The sequence below is a fragment of the Hippopotamus amphibius genome, chromosome 1 (assembly GCF_030028045.1).
Source record: "Hippopotamus amphibius kiboko isolate mHipAmp2 chromosome 1, mHipAmp2.hap2, whole genome shotgun sequence".
NCBI lineage: Eukaryota > Metazoa > Chordata > Mammalia > Artiodactyla > Hippopotamidae > Hippopotamus > Hippopotamus amphibius.
In genome coordinates, this window is record NC_080186.1 from 82,512,531 (window position 1) to 82,528,527 (window position 15,997).

Below are 15,997 nucleotides of genomic sequence, written 5' to 3' on the forward strand. Positions count from 1 at the left end.
TACTATCATCAAGCCACTTACTTCTTGAATTCTTGGCGACATATCAGATAATATTCTTCCCCAGGATCTCAGATTGATACCTTGAGAACTGCTGTCTAGGAGTTTGGGAAGCTGTAAGTGACAGGAAAAAATATTTTTAAAAATATAGTATATGTATGTAGTTCTGCATACATACATGGGTGCTATCTGATCTCCTGTATGCTTGAAAAACACTCCCTCCCTTCTTTCTGATCACAGGACCTCTTCTGCAAAATTGCTTTCAGAAACACACTTCTTTTGTCTAATTGAGAAAAATCAAAGGTTCTTATTCTCGGCCCTGCTGAGCTAGTCAATCACAAATAGTTTCATAGTGACATTAAATACACCAAAGTGATTCTGATTGCTGGTTTAGTGACACCAAACAAGACTCCTGGAGGAAGGAAAACAGAGCACAGCTGCTGGGGTGTAAAGGAAGGCCACGTGTGGAGGGTGCCCATCTGTTCACCTCAGGCTTTGTGGACACTCGCAGGCTTCCTTGTCATTGTTGTCCCTTTGTGTCCTTTCCAGACAGGTTGTGTCTCTTCCTCTGCTCAGCACTGCTTTTATGGAAGATTTGGCCAACTCCAGCATCTTTCTTTTTAAAGCTGCTTCTGGCAGCCTTAAAGAGAGAGAAGTTCACTTGCAGATTCTCTGGCGGATGCCAGTGTTCTAGTGACCCCAGGCCCATGTGGAAACACAGAGCTCTTTGTGCATTTCCCACCGCGGTGGGGAACGTGGAAGTTCACAAGTTTGCTGGCTCCAAGTCCCAGAGCCTGATGTGAACACCTTGTTTTCTGGAAATCAAGTTCAAGTCTTGAATGAATGACTTCATTCTTTATAGTTTCAAAAATGACTGAATCACTGATGCTCTGTTTTTTCAGGACTGAATTCTAACTTTTAAGATGGTGATTTTCAAACTCAAGTGTGCATCTTGAGTAGGCCTGGAGGGGTTCTGCATTTTAACAAGCTCAACATATAATTCTGATTCATGTGTTTGTGGACCACAAGCCACAAGCCTTGCCTTTTTATTTGCCAGTGTGGCTCTCCTAAATGATGGGTGTACTGGTCCAGTTATGGTAGAGCAGAGAAGCAGGTGGAGTTAGGATTTGAGCAGCCCAGCCTCCTATTTCTAGCTATGGTCCTACACCCCTCTCTCCTGGCTGTCTGTGCAGGAGCCCTTGTTTTCTCTCTGATTCTGAACTGAAGAATAAGTGTATGTATACTCTTGGAGCATTACTTTCTAGCTGTAATATGAAAGGTTTTGTTATGTGTAAGAGCTACAAAGCAGGCAGGAGGAGAGCTTTCTAGAGGAAGGAGCAGCAAAGCCACCATTGAAACTATACCCCTGAGAAGAGTTTTCTCTCCTTAACCTTGACACTGGGCCTAGGCTTTGGTCTTGCCAGGACTACTTTTCAAACTCCTTGAAAATAGCTTCAGTGTATATTGGACAAAGCACTTTAATTCCTGTTTTCCCATGGGAGGGTGGGGCTGAGACGTGTAGGTAGGAAGGGAGGAAGCCAGCAGGTGAAAATGTGTGCCAATGGCAAGTTATCACTCAGTCCTGTTGACTCTCCCTCCTAGCTATCTTCAAGAAGATCTATTACAGATGAAAGGGGATCGAAGACATACATCAATTAAAATGCCATTGTGGACCTTATTTTGATTTTGATCTGAACAAACCAGCTGTAACGATCAGAGAGAAAGTGAACACAACTGGGTGTTAGGTAATAGTGAGGAATTAATGTTAATTTTGTTGGGTGTCATCATAGCATTGTGGTTTTGTTAAAACAAATAAGTTTCTATGTTAGAGATACATAGGGAAGTATGTGCGGGTGAAATGTTGTCTGTGGTTTGCTTTAAAAGGCTTTAGGGAAAAAAAGGAACAGATAAAACAGGAACACCCACATGTTGATAACAGTTGAAGTTGAATGATGGTTACATGGGAGTCCATTATACTATTCTCTCTACTTTTATCATTATTTCTATTATAAAAATTTTTTAAAGTAAAAAAAGGATTTTTGCACGCATAAGTAAATTGCTATATGAATGAATGAATACTAAGTCAATACTCTCTCTTCTCTTTGTTCCTTCCCCACAGACTGCCTTTGCTCAGGCTTTCCTTGCTTCTCTCTCAGAACATTTTATCAGAACAGCCTTCTTGCTTGGCCCCTTGTGCCTAGTCTCCTTCCTTCCAATGCACCCTCCACACTGTAGCCTGAGTTACTTAACAGTCCAATCCAATCATGTCACTTCTCCTGCGCAAAGATCCTCCACGGCTCCTTACTGCCTCCAGGAGAGAAGGTCGATACCCATGCTGGACACACATGGCCTCTCATGAGCTGGTGTGTGGCTCCCTCCTTAGCCTTCTCTCTCACTTCTCCTCCAGCAGCTAGGCTTCATTCTACATTCCCTAATGTGCTGGTCCCTTTCTCATGCCTCCTGGCTCCGCACATTGTTCCCCCGCCCCAGCACTTCTCTGCCTGGTAAAGTTGACCTCATCCTTCAAGTCTCATTTCTGACACTGCTATCTATGTGAAAGATAGCGTCCCCACGGTAGATTTAGAGGAGACTTCTTTTTCTATGCTTCTTTGTTCACCCTTGCCCTGTTATGTTCTTTTAAGGTGGCCTGTTTATTTCCTTCCTTGTACTCTTCACCACTGGTTATTATTCTACTGTTTATGTGTTATCTGTCTCTCTTATTAGACTCTAAGCTCCGTGTAGACAGGAACTGTGTCTGTGTGCTGGCATGTAGAGGACATTCAGGCACATATCAAATATGATGAATGAATGGATACTCATTTTATAGTAACAAGCATATTGACAATAGTGTTTCCATGCCTGATACTCCATGAAATGGTATGCTCATTAAGGGCAGTGTATTCTTTAGGGTTCCCCAGAGAAATAGAGCCAGTAGGATGTATATAAATAGGAAGAGGTTTATTACAAGACATTGGCTCATGCAGTTATGGAGGCTGGCAAATTCCAAGATCTGCATGGTGAGTTGGCAGGCTGGAGACGCACAAAGAGTTGCTGTTTCAGTTTGAGTCCAAAGGCAGAAAAAAATGTTAATGTCCCATTTCAAACCCAGTAAGGCAGGAAAAATTCTTTCTTTCTTGGGGGTCTTCCCTCCTCCACCCCATATTCCCACACTTCTTGGAAGAACTGTTCACATTCAGTGATTCAGTTCCTCACCAACTCTTCTTGGTCTTCCACACTTATCATCCTACTAAGATGCTTTCATTAGAATCCCCAGTTTTAAAGTCTAATGGATTCTTTTGGTTTTTGTCTTTTCAGAACTCTCTGCTCTTGACACTTTTGGTCAGGCTTTTTTCCTTCATGACACTCATCTCACCTGGTTTTCCCTGTTCCCCCTCTGCCTTCCCCACAAGCTCTTCTGCCCCTACCTTCCTCTTATGTGCAGAGATTCCTGAGGACCTCCATACCCTCACTCCTCTCACTCCATACACTCTCTCTGGGTTTTTTCATTCTCTTTATCATTTAATCTGCTACCTTTTTGTTGATGACTTCTAAATCTGCATCTCCAACCCTCAACTGTCTGTTGGACATTTGCTCAAATCCAACTTGTCCTAAACTGATCACATCATCTTCCACACTTCTGTTCCTGGATGCCTTTCTTCAGATGGTGTCACTGCCTCCTGCCCACTCACCAGAGCTGGAAGCCTGGGAGTCATCAGTGATTCTTCCCCATTCCATTGTCAAAATCCCCAGCCTGGAGATCTAGGAGCTGGTGCTAGGTCTGATTGTGGAGGAGGATGAGCCCTCAGATTGCAGAGAGGGGAGCAAAGAGATATCTGAAAGACTGTCTTAGAAAGAAGCTGGAATCAATGAATGGAGTCTAAAGAAGCTGTGCAGAGAAAAAAAAAAACACCAGGGTCCTAGACAATGGGAGGTACCTAAGAGGGACTAGAGGCCCAGAGACACAGAAAATAAGCAACTGTCACACTTGTGTCCAGAGAGATTGGACAGTAATCAATCAGTCACAGCTCCTTTTGTTATTAACTACTTTCTCTTCTTTGGGAGTTTGTTGTCTGTTTTCCTCACTTGACTGTGGGCTAGAGATTATCTGTGCCTGTGTTTTGCCTGAGTGGACATCTTCTTTCCATCCCCTCTCCTTCATTTCTATAGGCTCTAGGCACAGTCTGGTCTTAAAACTCCATCCCGCCTCAAATTTAACACTTTAAAAGCATCCGTGTCTCTATCTATAGCTATATGTATCTATACCTATCTATAGATATAGATAGATATACATTTTTTAAGGTTCATAATTTTTGCTTTTGAAATTATTTACCTTGACTAACTCATTTAATGAATGATCTGGTACAATTTCTCAGCAATCATTGCAAATACTTAGGAATGTTTGTAAAGAGGGAAAACCTGAACTATAAACCAGTTTTTTAAATTTAAAATTTCATGAATATTAAATTTAACCATAAAGTTGAATAGTATTACCTTTCATAAACATTCAATTTAATGTTTGTTAATTTTAATTCTACAGATTTTTCTTTGTAATTTGGAGCCATAATTTTTTTTTTTCAATTCTCAAACGTTTTTGTAGGCCTCTATAAACCCTGTTGCCCTTAGATACTATGCCATCATTTTAGGGCCTAACAGATAAAACAGCCAACCCACTCCATTCCACCCCATCCTCACCCTATGCCTACTGGCCAGAGTCAACTCATGTGAAACCACCTCTCCTTCTCCAGAAAGCCTTCTCTTCCCCACTGTCATGCTCTTCCTTCTCCATAGGGCAGAGGCTCCTCCTAGCTGCTCCTATAATCCTCAGTGCATATTTATCACTTTTATATTGGTTTGCTATTATTTTTTAGGATATTTGTTTTTCTACTACACTGTAAACTCATTAAGTATAGGAATAGGTTTTATTTTGTTTTTATATCTTCAGGGTATGGTAGATGCCATAAATATGTGTTGTATTAATTAATGAGAAAATAAATACAATCTAGTGTAAAAGAGACAGAGTCTATTGTGATTCTAGGTTCTGTGAGAGGTGTTTGTACAAGTTTGATAGTGACTAATAGGAAGGGAGTGTTCAGTCCCACCGGGGGATGGGGAAGGTGGCTCTTGGCTAATATTTGAAAGAAGGCAAGGTGATGATCATGAGGATGAGGGCAGTGTTTGTGGACAGAACAGGAGGGCCAGGAATTCCAGGTGGAGGGAGGAATGCAGGGAGAGGTGGCAAGAGAGACTGGAAAGACGGCCAGATAAGAACAAGACCAGAAATTTGGGGAAGAGAGAACAGGAGGAACAACTGCTTGAGATGCATTTTTGTGTCTGGTTAATAATTTCATAATATTCATTGTACAAATATTTACTGAGTTCCAGCTATGTGCCTGGTACCATAGCTGCAGTGCCTTTCCTAGCTCTTTCCAGAGGCGATGGTAATTCATGAGGGTCTTGTACTCGCACACTTTCATTTTAGATACCACTTCCATCTCAGAACACTGCCCACCCAGTAGGAACACTTCAGATGTATCTGGTCACCAACTGTCTGACTGATGTTACCATAAATTATAAAATAACTTTCCCAGGGCTCCCTCCCCCATTATCTATTCAAATCTGCATGGATTGTTCCTGCCAAAAGAACCGGAAGGGACTGTAAATTTCTTTGAATGGAAATGTGAAAACATTTCTGGAAAAAAGGTCATAGACCAAAATGGCAAGTATCATCTCTCTCTCACACACAAACGCACACACACACACCTCTGCTTCCTATTACAAATAAGTTCTCTTAACTTCCCAAACAAGTAACCCTTCCAAGTCACGACTGGCCTCAGCACTGCCCATCCAAGTTCAAGATCTGATTAGAACTTGTAAGAAAGCGTGGCTACAGAAAGTGTGTGTCTCTATCATCTCCCATCAGCTATGATTGATCTGAGGGGTCCCTGGGCCTTGATCCAGTACTTAAGAAATGGATACAAGGTCCTAGCCAGTAGCCAAGAAGATTCGAGCTACATGAGGTCTCTGAGTTCTCAAGGGACAAAATACATGTCTGTGCTTTGGTACTGTGTAATATTTTTTCTTAAGGCAGAACAAATCATATTAGCTACTAAAGAAGTCTTGTTTGAGCAATTCTTGCCGACGCTCTGGATCCACTGGGTTAATCAAACAGATGCCACTCTGCTAGTGCACAAAAGCAATGTTTCATGAGTTGAAATTTTTGTTTTACTTTCTCTGATTCAAAGAAGGCCATCTGGAAAACAGTATTGATTTCTAAATTGAGGATCTATCTAACACAAGGGTAAATAGGTCATCTTGGGGTAAAAGTGTCTTTACAGGGATAATGTGGCCTCTGGGAGCTGGCACAAGGTTCTGGAGTAAGGGATGCGCTGCTGCCTTTAAAGCACCCAGACAGAGGTGAAAAGCAGATGAAGCGGTGGACAGACAGTGAGGGGCCCACTGCGTTTAATTGTGGGCCGCTACAGGAAATCCAGATTTATCCGGGAGGGAAGTTGTTGCTAGGCAACTGGAGGAATGTGGATGTGAGGCATGTTTGTTGCAACCTGACAGTTGTGAAGCATCAGATGAAAAGAAAGGAAGCCGGCTTCAGTGGTGAGGGGGGAATCAGGAGGGGACACCCTGAGTACCAGGAAATGCGTCACGAGTGGAGAATTCAGACTAAATCACTCAGAGCAGGGGGGAAATGCCAAACTGTCTCTGCTGGGAGAGGTCACAGAGACATGCTGTCTCCCAGGACTGGAGGGGGCAGAGAGTCTGAAGGAGAGGGTGGGCTCTTGAACAGACAAGTTATGGAACTCTCTTTGGCTCAACAGAAACTGGGCCTTTTTCTCTCCGCACTGACTTCAGTCCTGGTATTTGTGGTTGAAGGAAGCAAAACTGAGTTTGGAACCTAGGGGCAGGCAAGAGACCACCCCATGAGACAGACCTCTTCTTAGTCTGAGGGTCTGAGGAAGGAGAAAGTCCCACCTAAGTGTTTGAGGAGGATGCTTCTGGGAGTGGAGCAATGAGGAGGAGCACGGTAGGGCCCTCCGCAAAACAGTGGCATGCTTATTTTTGTAAGAGCAAAATTGCTTTTCGTTTCAAAGTGCTTTTCCAACTCTAATGTGAATTTCACCACTGGATCCCATGAGATACATGGAATGGGTTCTGCTGTCTCAGTTTTACAGATGGGGAGGCTGAGTTCCTTTCAAACGACAGCAAGGGAGGGGTAAATGCAGAGCCAGGACCCAGTGCCTGACCACCAGGAGATCTCTGTGGGCCCCAGCAGGCTGCCCACCCTCTGGTCCTCTCACTATTAGGTCCTATACACAGGGGAGAAGCTGATTATTCACAAGGAGAATTAAGGAAGACTCTGGGGCTATAATGAGAGCATTTAGGAAAGGACATATATTAATGGTAAGTGGGAAAGAAATTTTAATGCAAAAGCTCTTCATTTGGGGTCTGACTTCAGAGGCTCCAAGAACCCCCACGCCCGTGTGTCTGTGTGAACTTTACATTTCTCCTGGGAAAAGGTTTAGAGCTGTTGTCAGGTTCTCAAAGGCAATCCTTATCCATAAAATGATTAGGAACCACTGTTCTGGAGAGATAAGAAATGTCCGAGGCAAAATCCTTCTTTAAACCCATTTACCTTGGAGAAAACCGGATACCTAACACACTGGTGCTCAGTCTACAGCTACTGCACAGAGGCCAGACCCCCAGGACTCACTCTCCTCAGAGCAGTCTTTGTAGGGGCCTGTTTGTGTCCTAAGTGACTTTAGTTTTGACCTCCCAGTCTTTTTTTATTTTTAAATTTATAAAACAACATCTGATCTGGCCTACTCATGCCTGGTCTAAAAGAAAGCAAGGCAGGCCAATAGCAATGAAGCCCATGGGCCTCATGTACATCTAATGTACATTAATGTTCCTCTTTTCTACTTCCTTTTTATTTCTTCCTTATCAAAATCAGTTCACCAAAATTTTGAATTATAATAGACACATAGTTTTGTAGATGTAGGAAGAACAAACACTAATGCTGTAAATCAATGATACTTGCCGTGGCATAATAATTTTCAAAAAATCAAAAAACCTGTTTTCCGCCTCGGTTTTGTTTTCGCTCAGCAGCCCTGCTGCACTCCCTCCACGCTGCTGGCTCTGGACACCACTCCTTTCTCTTCTTCCCTCCCCAAACCCCACACAGAAATGGGAGAAACTTGACAGTCCAAAGATGCAGAAATCGGAAGGGACAGAGATGATGAAGCTAAGTCATTAATGGGACCTCATTGTAAAATGCAGGAGACATGGGGCTTTTCCAGAGAATTTTGATGCAGCAATATCACCCGAAACTGAAACGCGTTGCTGAAATTTAACAAACTGCAACGAATGATCCAGGAGAGCAGAAATCACGGCCAGCTCACCCTGGGCAGGGGCAGTCCACCCACGTTTATTCCCAATGATTCAGGAATTTAGGGAGCAGAGCCAAGAACGAAGCAGGACATTGAAAAGAGCCTGTAGCAAGCACCCCCAAGACCGGCCTTTCTTCTGCGGAACTCAATGTTCAGCCGCCCCGTGGTCACAAAGACACGGGGAAAATGAAGTCAGAAAAGTAAAAACCGTGACTGGGTAGTAGCTGAGGGAAAGGAAAGAGAGCTGAATCATGTCACACTGGAAGTGAATGCAAAGGGGAAAACCACGGGCCAAAATGCTGGGGAGGCTAAACTTCCTCTGTCAACATCCACTGAGACGGGGGAAGGGAGGGAACACAGATTTCCCAGCAATGTGGCAGGTCTTGGCACCCGCCTCAGTTCCCCGCCGAACTTCCACAAATAAACACGCAGAGCCGAGGGGACAGATTTGCTTCTCAGCAAGATTTCAAAGCTGTGCACCGGAGTCAGAGAGAAAACAGGAAGGATCGCAGAGGGAGGAGGAGGGGGAGGGACACGCACGCCTTGGGCCAAATCAGATGGGAAATGGCCCAACCCCTCACCCGAAACTGACACACCATGTTTTGTGAGGTGTGAAACGTTTCAGGTAGTGTCGGCAGTCGCCGCCTCCCTCCGTACCTTGAACACAGGTCTGAGCTGCTGGGTTTCAAGCTGGGGGCGTTAAGCCCCAAAAGGCCACAGGTGAAGACAAGCTCTTTCAAACTCTCTCAACCCAGGTGAAACCAAGAGGGGCTAAAATCTCTTTGGGGAAAATCCAGCCAGCTGACTGCTGTTTTTTCCCCAGCCCGCCACACTGAGCATCCAGCGTGTGAGCGTGTGCGTGTGTACACGTGCAGACACGGGCACACAGATGGGGATGGGTGGGGTGGAGTAAGGCGAGAGTACTGCATTCGGATTATTTGAGGATGACAACACTCACTTCTGATCTCCAAGGGACAGAGGAAAAACACAGCTGGCCCCAGTTTGTGCTGAGTCCCCAACACCCCGCCCCTGAGTCTCCTGTCTGGTTTGGAGGTTACACTGCCACCCACACACTCAGGTGCTGACACAACAGGGGCAGGTGCCATGCAGTGGTTTACTGAGATGGCCCCTCTCTCTTTGTTAGTGAGCACCAACTTGGCATTTACTAAAACTTTACTTATACCCTGGTGTACATGCGTGTGAGAAACAGCCCAGGAAAACAGAAGGCACAGCCTCCCCCTCGCTGGACCTAAGAGCGGCTGCTCGCCAACCAGCTGCAACAACAGCCTCCTCCCAGGGCGGCCCCTCCCCCTGCCTCAGAGCAGTCCTGCCTGGCCATGAACTCTGAGAGGGGCGGAGGGTCTGCCCTGAGCCTTTCAGTGCCTCTCCCAGGGCTGCTTTTCTAGAAACACTGATAGGATGGGTACAGGAGCAAAACTTCCATCTTACTGCCTATAATTCCTTTTAGGCTTTCCTCTTAGTAGTTCTAAAAAATGTGTAGCCATTCAGTCCATTTGTCAGCTGGAAAAGCACATTTCAAGGGCACCACATAGGGTGTTTGTCCACTTTGCTTGGGTCCCATACGTCCTGTCTTGGTCATGTCTTCCGCCACAGAGATGAGAGGGAGCAAGATGATGGTAGGTAGGGGCACCTCTATCTCCTGGATAAGCCTGTTTCCTGCCAGAGCTTGCTCCTCTCAGCAATCTCTGGAGTCGCTCACCAGCTTTGTTAAGAGAACAGCAGGGAGGAGACTTCCCTGGTGGCGCAGCGGTTAAGAATCTGCCTGCCAATGCAGGGGACCTGGGTTCCATCCCTGGTCCAGGAAGATTCCACATGCTGCCCAGCAGCTAAGCCTGTGCACCACAAGTACTTAGCCTGCGCTTCACAGCCTGTGAGCCACAACTATTGAGCCCTCGTGCCTAGAGCGTGTGCTCCGCAACAAGACAAGCCACGGCAATGAGAAGCCTGCACACCACAACAAAGAGTAGCCCCCACTCTTCACAACCAGAGAAAGCCTGCGAGCAGCAACAAAGACCCAACTAAGCCAATAAATAAATATATATTTTTTTTTAAAAGAGAGAACAGCAGGGAGGATGCATCTGCACAGCACACTGGCCTTAGGGATGATCAAAAAAAAATCCTTTGAAGCCTTACAGGCATTTGGGTACTATTATTATTATTGTGCTTGGTCTATAGAAACTGAGGTTGTAAATCAAACTCCTATGCTGAAGGTCAGTGATTATCAACCCTGGCTGGACATTAGAATGATCTGGGAAGCTTTTAAAAATACTAAAGGCAACTGAATCAGAATCTACGGGATGAAGGTGGGGAGGCATTTGTAGTTTTTAAAAGCTCCCCAGGTGACTCAGTGTGCAACCAGGCTGGAAACCATTGCTCTAGGGGCCAAACATTCTAAGCCTCAGTTCTGTGACATGGCCTGTTTGTCTGTCCCAGGGTAACTGGGAATTCAGTGGGGGCATGAAGGCCATGGTTGGGCCCTTGGCCTCAGCACAGTGCCTGGCCCAGTTCAGGTTTGAGTGCATGGACACGTGCACACAGGTGGTGGGCAAGCACCTAGGGTCCGTCTCAGGTTGGTGAGGGTGACCTGCCAAAATTCTCCTCTGGTTTCTGAACTTCTACACTTGCCGAAGAAGCACGTAAGGGCAGAAGGAAAGACATTCTGGTCTTTCTTATCTGATAAATAATCATCCTGAAGCCAGTAGCCTGAGTTATGGGTTCAGACCCTACTGAAAAGTTTTGCCCAGATCCCTCTTTCTCCTGCTATAGCCATGCTGTCCTCATGCCCCCAAAGTACATTTACTATACCAGTGGCCAAGGTGCTTCCAAAAGAGATGATTGACACTGCCCCTTTTCTAGTGACCAGAGGATTGCACTATCCCTGGCACCCAGGGAACCTCCAACAGCACTACAAACACAGGCACTGGTCTCTGGTCGTGTAGGGGTTCAACCAGTCAGGATAAGGACGTTTATCACCTACTCACTCTCTTGTCTGATTCTGAAAACAAACTAAGAGCGCCTAAAATCAGGTTCCTTGTGGAACTTTGGATAGAGAAGCCTGAACTGCATGGCTTTTTCTTCTCCCTGCAGAGACCTTCTTTGGGGCCCTCGGCTCTCAGTGCTGGTGGCATCCATGGGTCTGACCCCTCTTACCCATTCTGGAGGCCCTCCCTGATGAGTTGGGAAAATTATGGAGTAACATTCCAAGGAAAAGTCACACTGAAAGGAATGAAGTGTGATCCCTGCCAGAAACTGTGATGTCTTGCTTTATTTTGCTTCGTTTTAAAAAGCCTTGCTTTTGAAGACAAGCCTAGAGCAAGTTTTCTGGGACTTGAGAGAGCCAGCGTAAAAAGACAAAACACAAATTCCTCTGCCATGTTCTCAGTGATTGACACTCCTCAAAACATAGTTTCAGAAATTAAAACATAGGCAAGAGAGAAAACACAATTCAATTCTAGGAAATTCTAATTCTAATTTTGAGTGTTCTTAAAGCATGGCCTACAATGACCTCCATCGGAATCACCTAAGGTAACAGGGCAGATTCTGGCCAAGTCCAGGTCTCCTGAATCAGTCTCTGGGGGTGGGAATTTGGAACTTGCATCTTTTACCAGCTTCCCTGATGATTTTCATGCACTCTGAAGTATAAGAACCAATGCTCAATGCCTCCTTTATATAATTCCCTCTCATCTTACCCTTCTAGCAAAAGAGAAGATATGATTGGATTCCAAGAAGTCTGTCTGGGATGCAGTTCTGAGCACAGTGTTGAGCTAGATCAGGCTTTCCAAATTTTTGGAAATCTTCTATGACATTTTCTTTTTGTTTTTTGTTTTGTTTTATTTTTTTTGTTTTTTTATTCAGAAAGAGTAAACTTTGGGGTCAAGAACAGGCCTAGAGAAGGGAATGTGAAGCTCTCATTTATTGAAATTTATTAAATGCCTTGCATATATTTTTAATATATCTTTTCTACCATTCTGTAAAGTATTATATTTGTTTTACAGATGAATGATGAGGCCAGGAAAAGTTAACCATTTTTTCCCCCATCACCTAACTAGGAAATCAAACCAGGGTTCACACCAGGCCTCCTTCCACATTGCCAGAGGTGGTGAAGAGGGCTTATCCCACATTTGGGGTGGACCCAGACCTGCCACCGCACATATCTAATGGTGATCCTAATGGTGACTCCTGGATGTCTGGGCCATGGCTCTGGAAATGCTATCAGTTGATTTTCAGTTCTTTGGAGCCTGTTTTGTCTTGTCTTGAACAAGGAATGTCTTGAACACCAGGTTCATGCCTTCTCTGTCAATTCGTAAGTCCCGATGGCCTGCCACCAGGCCCTACTGCCTCCAGGAATTACCTCCCAAGGGGCAAGCAGCTGAATACCTCCCTTACCACATGGAAGAGCTTGAAGAAGTCCACGTTGGCATACAGGGTGTCTTCCATCCACTGTAGGGTGCCCTGGGAGAGGGAGCACAAGGCGTCCCGCACGGTCTGCGCCGCCCGGCGCTGGGGGAAGATTAGGAAGCGTTCCAGGAGGGCCTCACTGCAGGCGATGTCCTTCAGCACCAGGTCTGGGACTCCGTGAGCAAACTGCAGAAAGGAAAAGCAACACGGGAAACCTCCCTGTGGTAGAGGAAGACTGCACCCCCCACCCCCTCCAAGGCGTCCTTGTCCTAACCCACAGAGCCTGCGAATATGTTATGTGGCATGGCGAGGGGAATTGAGACTGCAGATGAAATTAAGTTGCTAATCAGCTGACTTTAAGGAGATTATTTTGGATTATCTGGGTGAGCCTAATGTAAAAACAAGGGTCCTTTAAATGTGGAAGAGGGAGGCAGAAGAAACGTCAGGGTAATTCAGCGTGGGAAAGACTGGAAGGGCTGCTGGCCTTGAAGATGAAGGGAGGCCCCCAGTCGAGGAACGCAGACAGTCTCTAGAAGCTAGAAAAGGCAAGGAAATGAATTTTCCTCTACTCCCTGCAGTAAGGAGCACAGTCCTGCTGGCACCTTGACTTTTAGATTCTGACCTCTAGAACCATGAAATAATAAGTTTCTGTTGTTTGAAGCCACTGAGTCTGTAGTAATTTGTTATAGTAGCCATAGAAAATGAATACACTCCCAAGCCTCATTTTAACAGAGAGACTGTACAATCTGAGCCATCCCTTCTCAGCACATGGTGCTAAGGTAGCATCAGCACTTCCCTGAAGCTGAAACGGGGCAGTAGCTAGAATGCATTTGGAGTGATGGTGAATGACCACCCCCCCTCCCCCACCCCGATTCCTGTCTTACCAGATTTAACAAATAAAAATACTGGATGCCCAGTTAAATTTGAATTTCAGATAAACAGCAAACGATTTTTGGTACAATGATGTCCCAAATAGAGTCCAAATGGGACATGCTCATGCTGAAACATTATTTGTTGTTTATCTAAGATTCACATTTAACCAGGCACCTTGTATTTTATCTGACGACGCTAACCCCTGGAGCACCCACATCCAAAAGCCCCTGTGGAGCACAATCACCATGATGGCCCCCAGAGGGCAAGGAAGCCTCAACCTTGCCCCGGGACCCCTGTCCACCCAGCACAGTAACTGGCCTTCTGGAGTCCTGGACTCCCAGCCGTGGACAAAACCCTAAATACCATGAACAGAACAGGTTCAGGAACTTCCCTGGCCCCCACAGTCCCATGCCTTCTGCACGATCCTCTGGGCTGGAATGTGGAGCAGGTGGGCCTCTGTTACCCCCTGCATGGAAACTGTCCACACCACACACAGGACCCCAGCCCCCAAATGAGGCCCAAGTCACAGCTGGTGTGGAGTTGGTGTGCACTCTGTCCATTTCAGGGCCTGTAACTGGGTGCATCTTCCAACGGATCCTTCCCGTTTTGACCACGCCTCACTTCTCATCTCCAGGCAAAACCTCATCCCAACTCTATTCCCAGGGTCTAAAACATTTTGAGGTGGAGGGAATTAGTGAGCTCATTTTGTCCAACCCTCTAATATTCCAGAGGAGGGAAGTGATGGAGGAAGGGTTAGGTGACTTGAGAAGGTTACACAACAGGCTATGGGGAAAGCTGGGACACCACAAAAATGTCACTCATTCATGCAATGCTCATTCACTGCGTTCCCATTCTGCAGGGACTAGGATAGTTACCGGGGATACAGTGAGAATAAGATAAATTTTCTGCCCTCCAAAAACCTCACAGACTAGCTGGAAATGCAGGCATTTAAATAGCAGTAAGTGCTAGATTGAACGTAGTGAAACCAGAGCACAGAACAGGGAGTATCAATTGCTAGTGAAAGTAGCTGGTATTAATTGAGTGTTTATTACATGCCATGCACTATTCTAAATGCTTTACAGATATTAATTATTTTAACCCCCACAACCACCATATATGGTAGGTACTTTTATCATCTCCATTTTACAAATGAGGAAACACAGTGGTTAATTAACTTGCAGTTAACCGTGTGACCTTGCTGAGATTTGAACCCACAGCCTTGTGTTTAACCATTACCTGTCAGCTCTCTGTCCATTAGGGAAGGGGGAGGGGGCAGGACAAAGAAGGGAGGGTTTATGAAACATTTCACTGAGGAGGCCGCATTTGAGCTGGGCCTTGAAGAATGCTCAGGAGTTTCCAGGGCTGGGGGTAAGAGGCGTGGTGAGGGATGGGCCAGAGAACTGTATTACTTTAATTGTCTCATAATTCCCTAGATGGGGAGAGAGGGGGCGATGCTATTCCCTTTGGAGCTGTGCTCAGACACGAGGCAGAGGGATATCCAGTCCTTATGGTAAAGAACAAAATTCCGTGTATAATGAGGACGATCGATTAGAGGACTGCAAGCCCCATGGAGCTGTTTAATTTAAAATAATTAAAATGAAATAACATTTAAAAATTCAGTTCCTCAGCTGCACTAGCCCCATCTCAAGTGCCCACCCGCCACATGTGGCTAATGACTACCCTATGACAGCACGGAGAGAGCACTGCCATCCTGGGGGAAAGCTCCAGTGGACAGTTCTGTCAAGGATGGAGACCCAGATCAGGAGGAGGGCACGCAGGGTAACCGGGCTGAGAAGCGGGATGGGCGCAGAGGCACGGAGGGAGCCGGGTCCACACGACCAGCCTCCGGAGCGCAGGAGCGGGGATCCTTCTTCAGCTCTGGGTTTTGCCAGTCAGGGAAGCATCAGCTAATCAGGAACTGCAGCGTGAAACAAAGGCACACCCCAAAGACCCAGGCCCTGTCTTCTCCCTACATGAAAGGCCTCAGCCCTAATGCCAGCAGCACAACAACTAGAAATCCAAACATCACGTAGGTGAGGCACTGGAAAGAAATTTCCCCTAAATTCTTGCCCTTATCTCCATCTCCCTTTTATTACCAACTGGAAGTCATCACAGGCATTTCCAGGACTTGAGTTTCATGAGCTGAAGAGAACGCGAAGAGGAAAGTGAGCAGTCGATGCTGCACGCCCTCGGGTTGGGGTGGGAGGGGAGCCAAGCAGGGCTGGGCAGCCAGGCCTGACACCAAGGGACTCCCTAGGAGCGCACTGTGGCCAAACCTGGTCCCCGCGGGTGCTGGGCTCCAAGGGCCC

At 46.0% G+C, this 15,997-nt stretch overlaps 1 protein-coding gene across 1 annotated transcript in view; it reads right to left on the reverse strand.

The window, feature by feature from the left end:
* Nucleotides 1-15,997, reverse strand: part of ABCA4 (ATP binding cassette subfamily A member 4) — a 127,987-nt gene that overhangs the window by 91,397 nt on the left and 20,593 nt on the right. The window contains exons 6-7 of the mRNA XM_057717913.1: nucleotides 12,804-13,001; nucleotides 22-111 (exon numbers count right to left, since the gene is read on the reverse strand). Coding sequence (XP_057573896.1) covers nucleotides 22-111; nucleotides 12,804-13,001 — 288 coding nt within the window. The remainder of the gene's footprint in view (nucleotides 1-21; nucleotides 112-12,803; nucleotides 13,002-15,997) is intronic.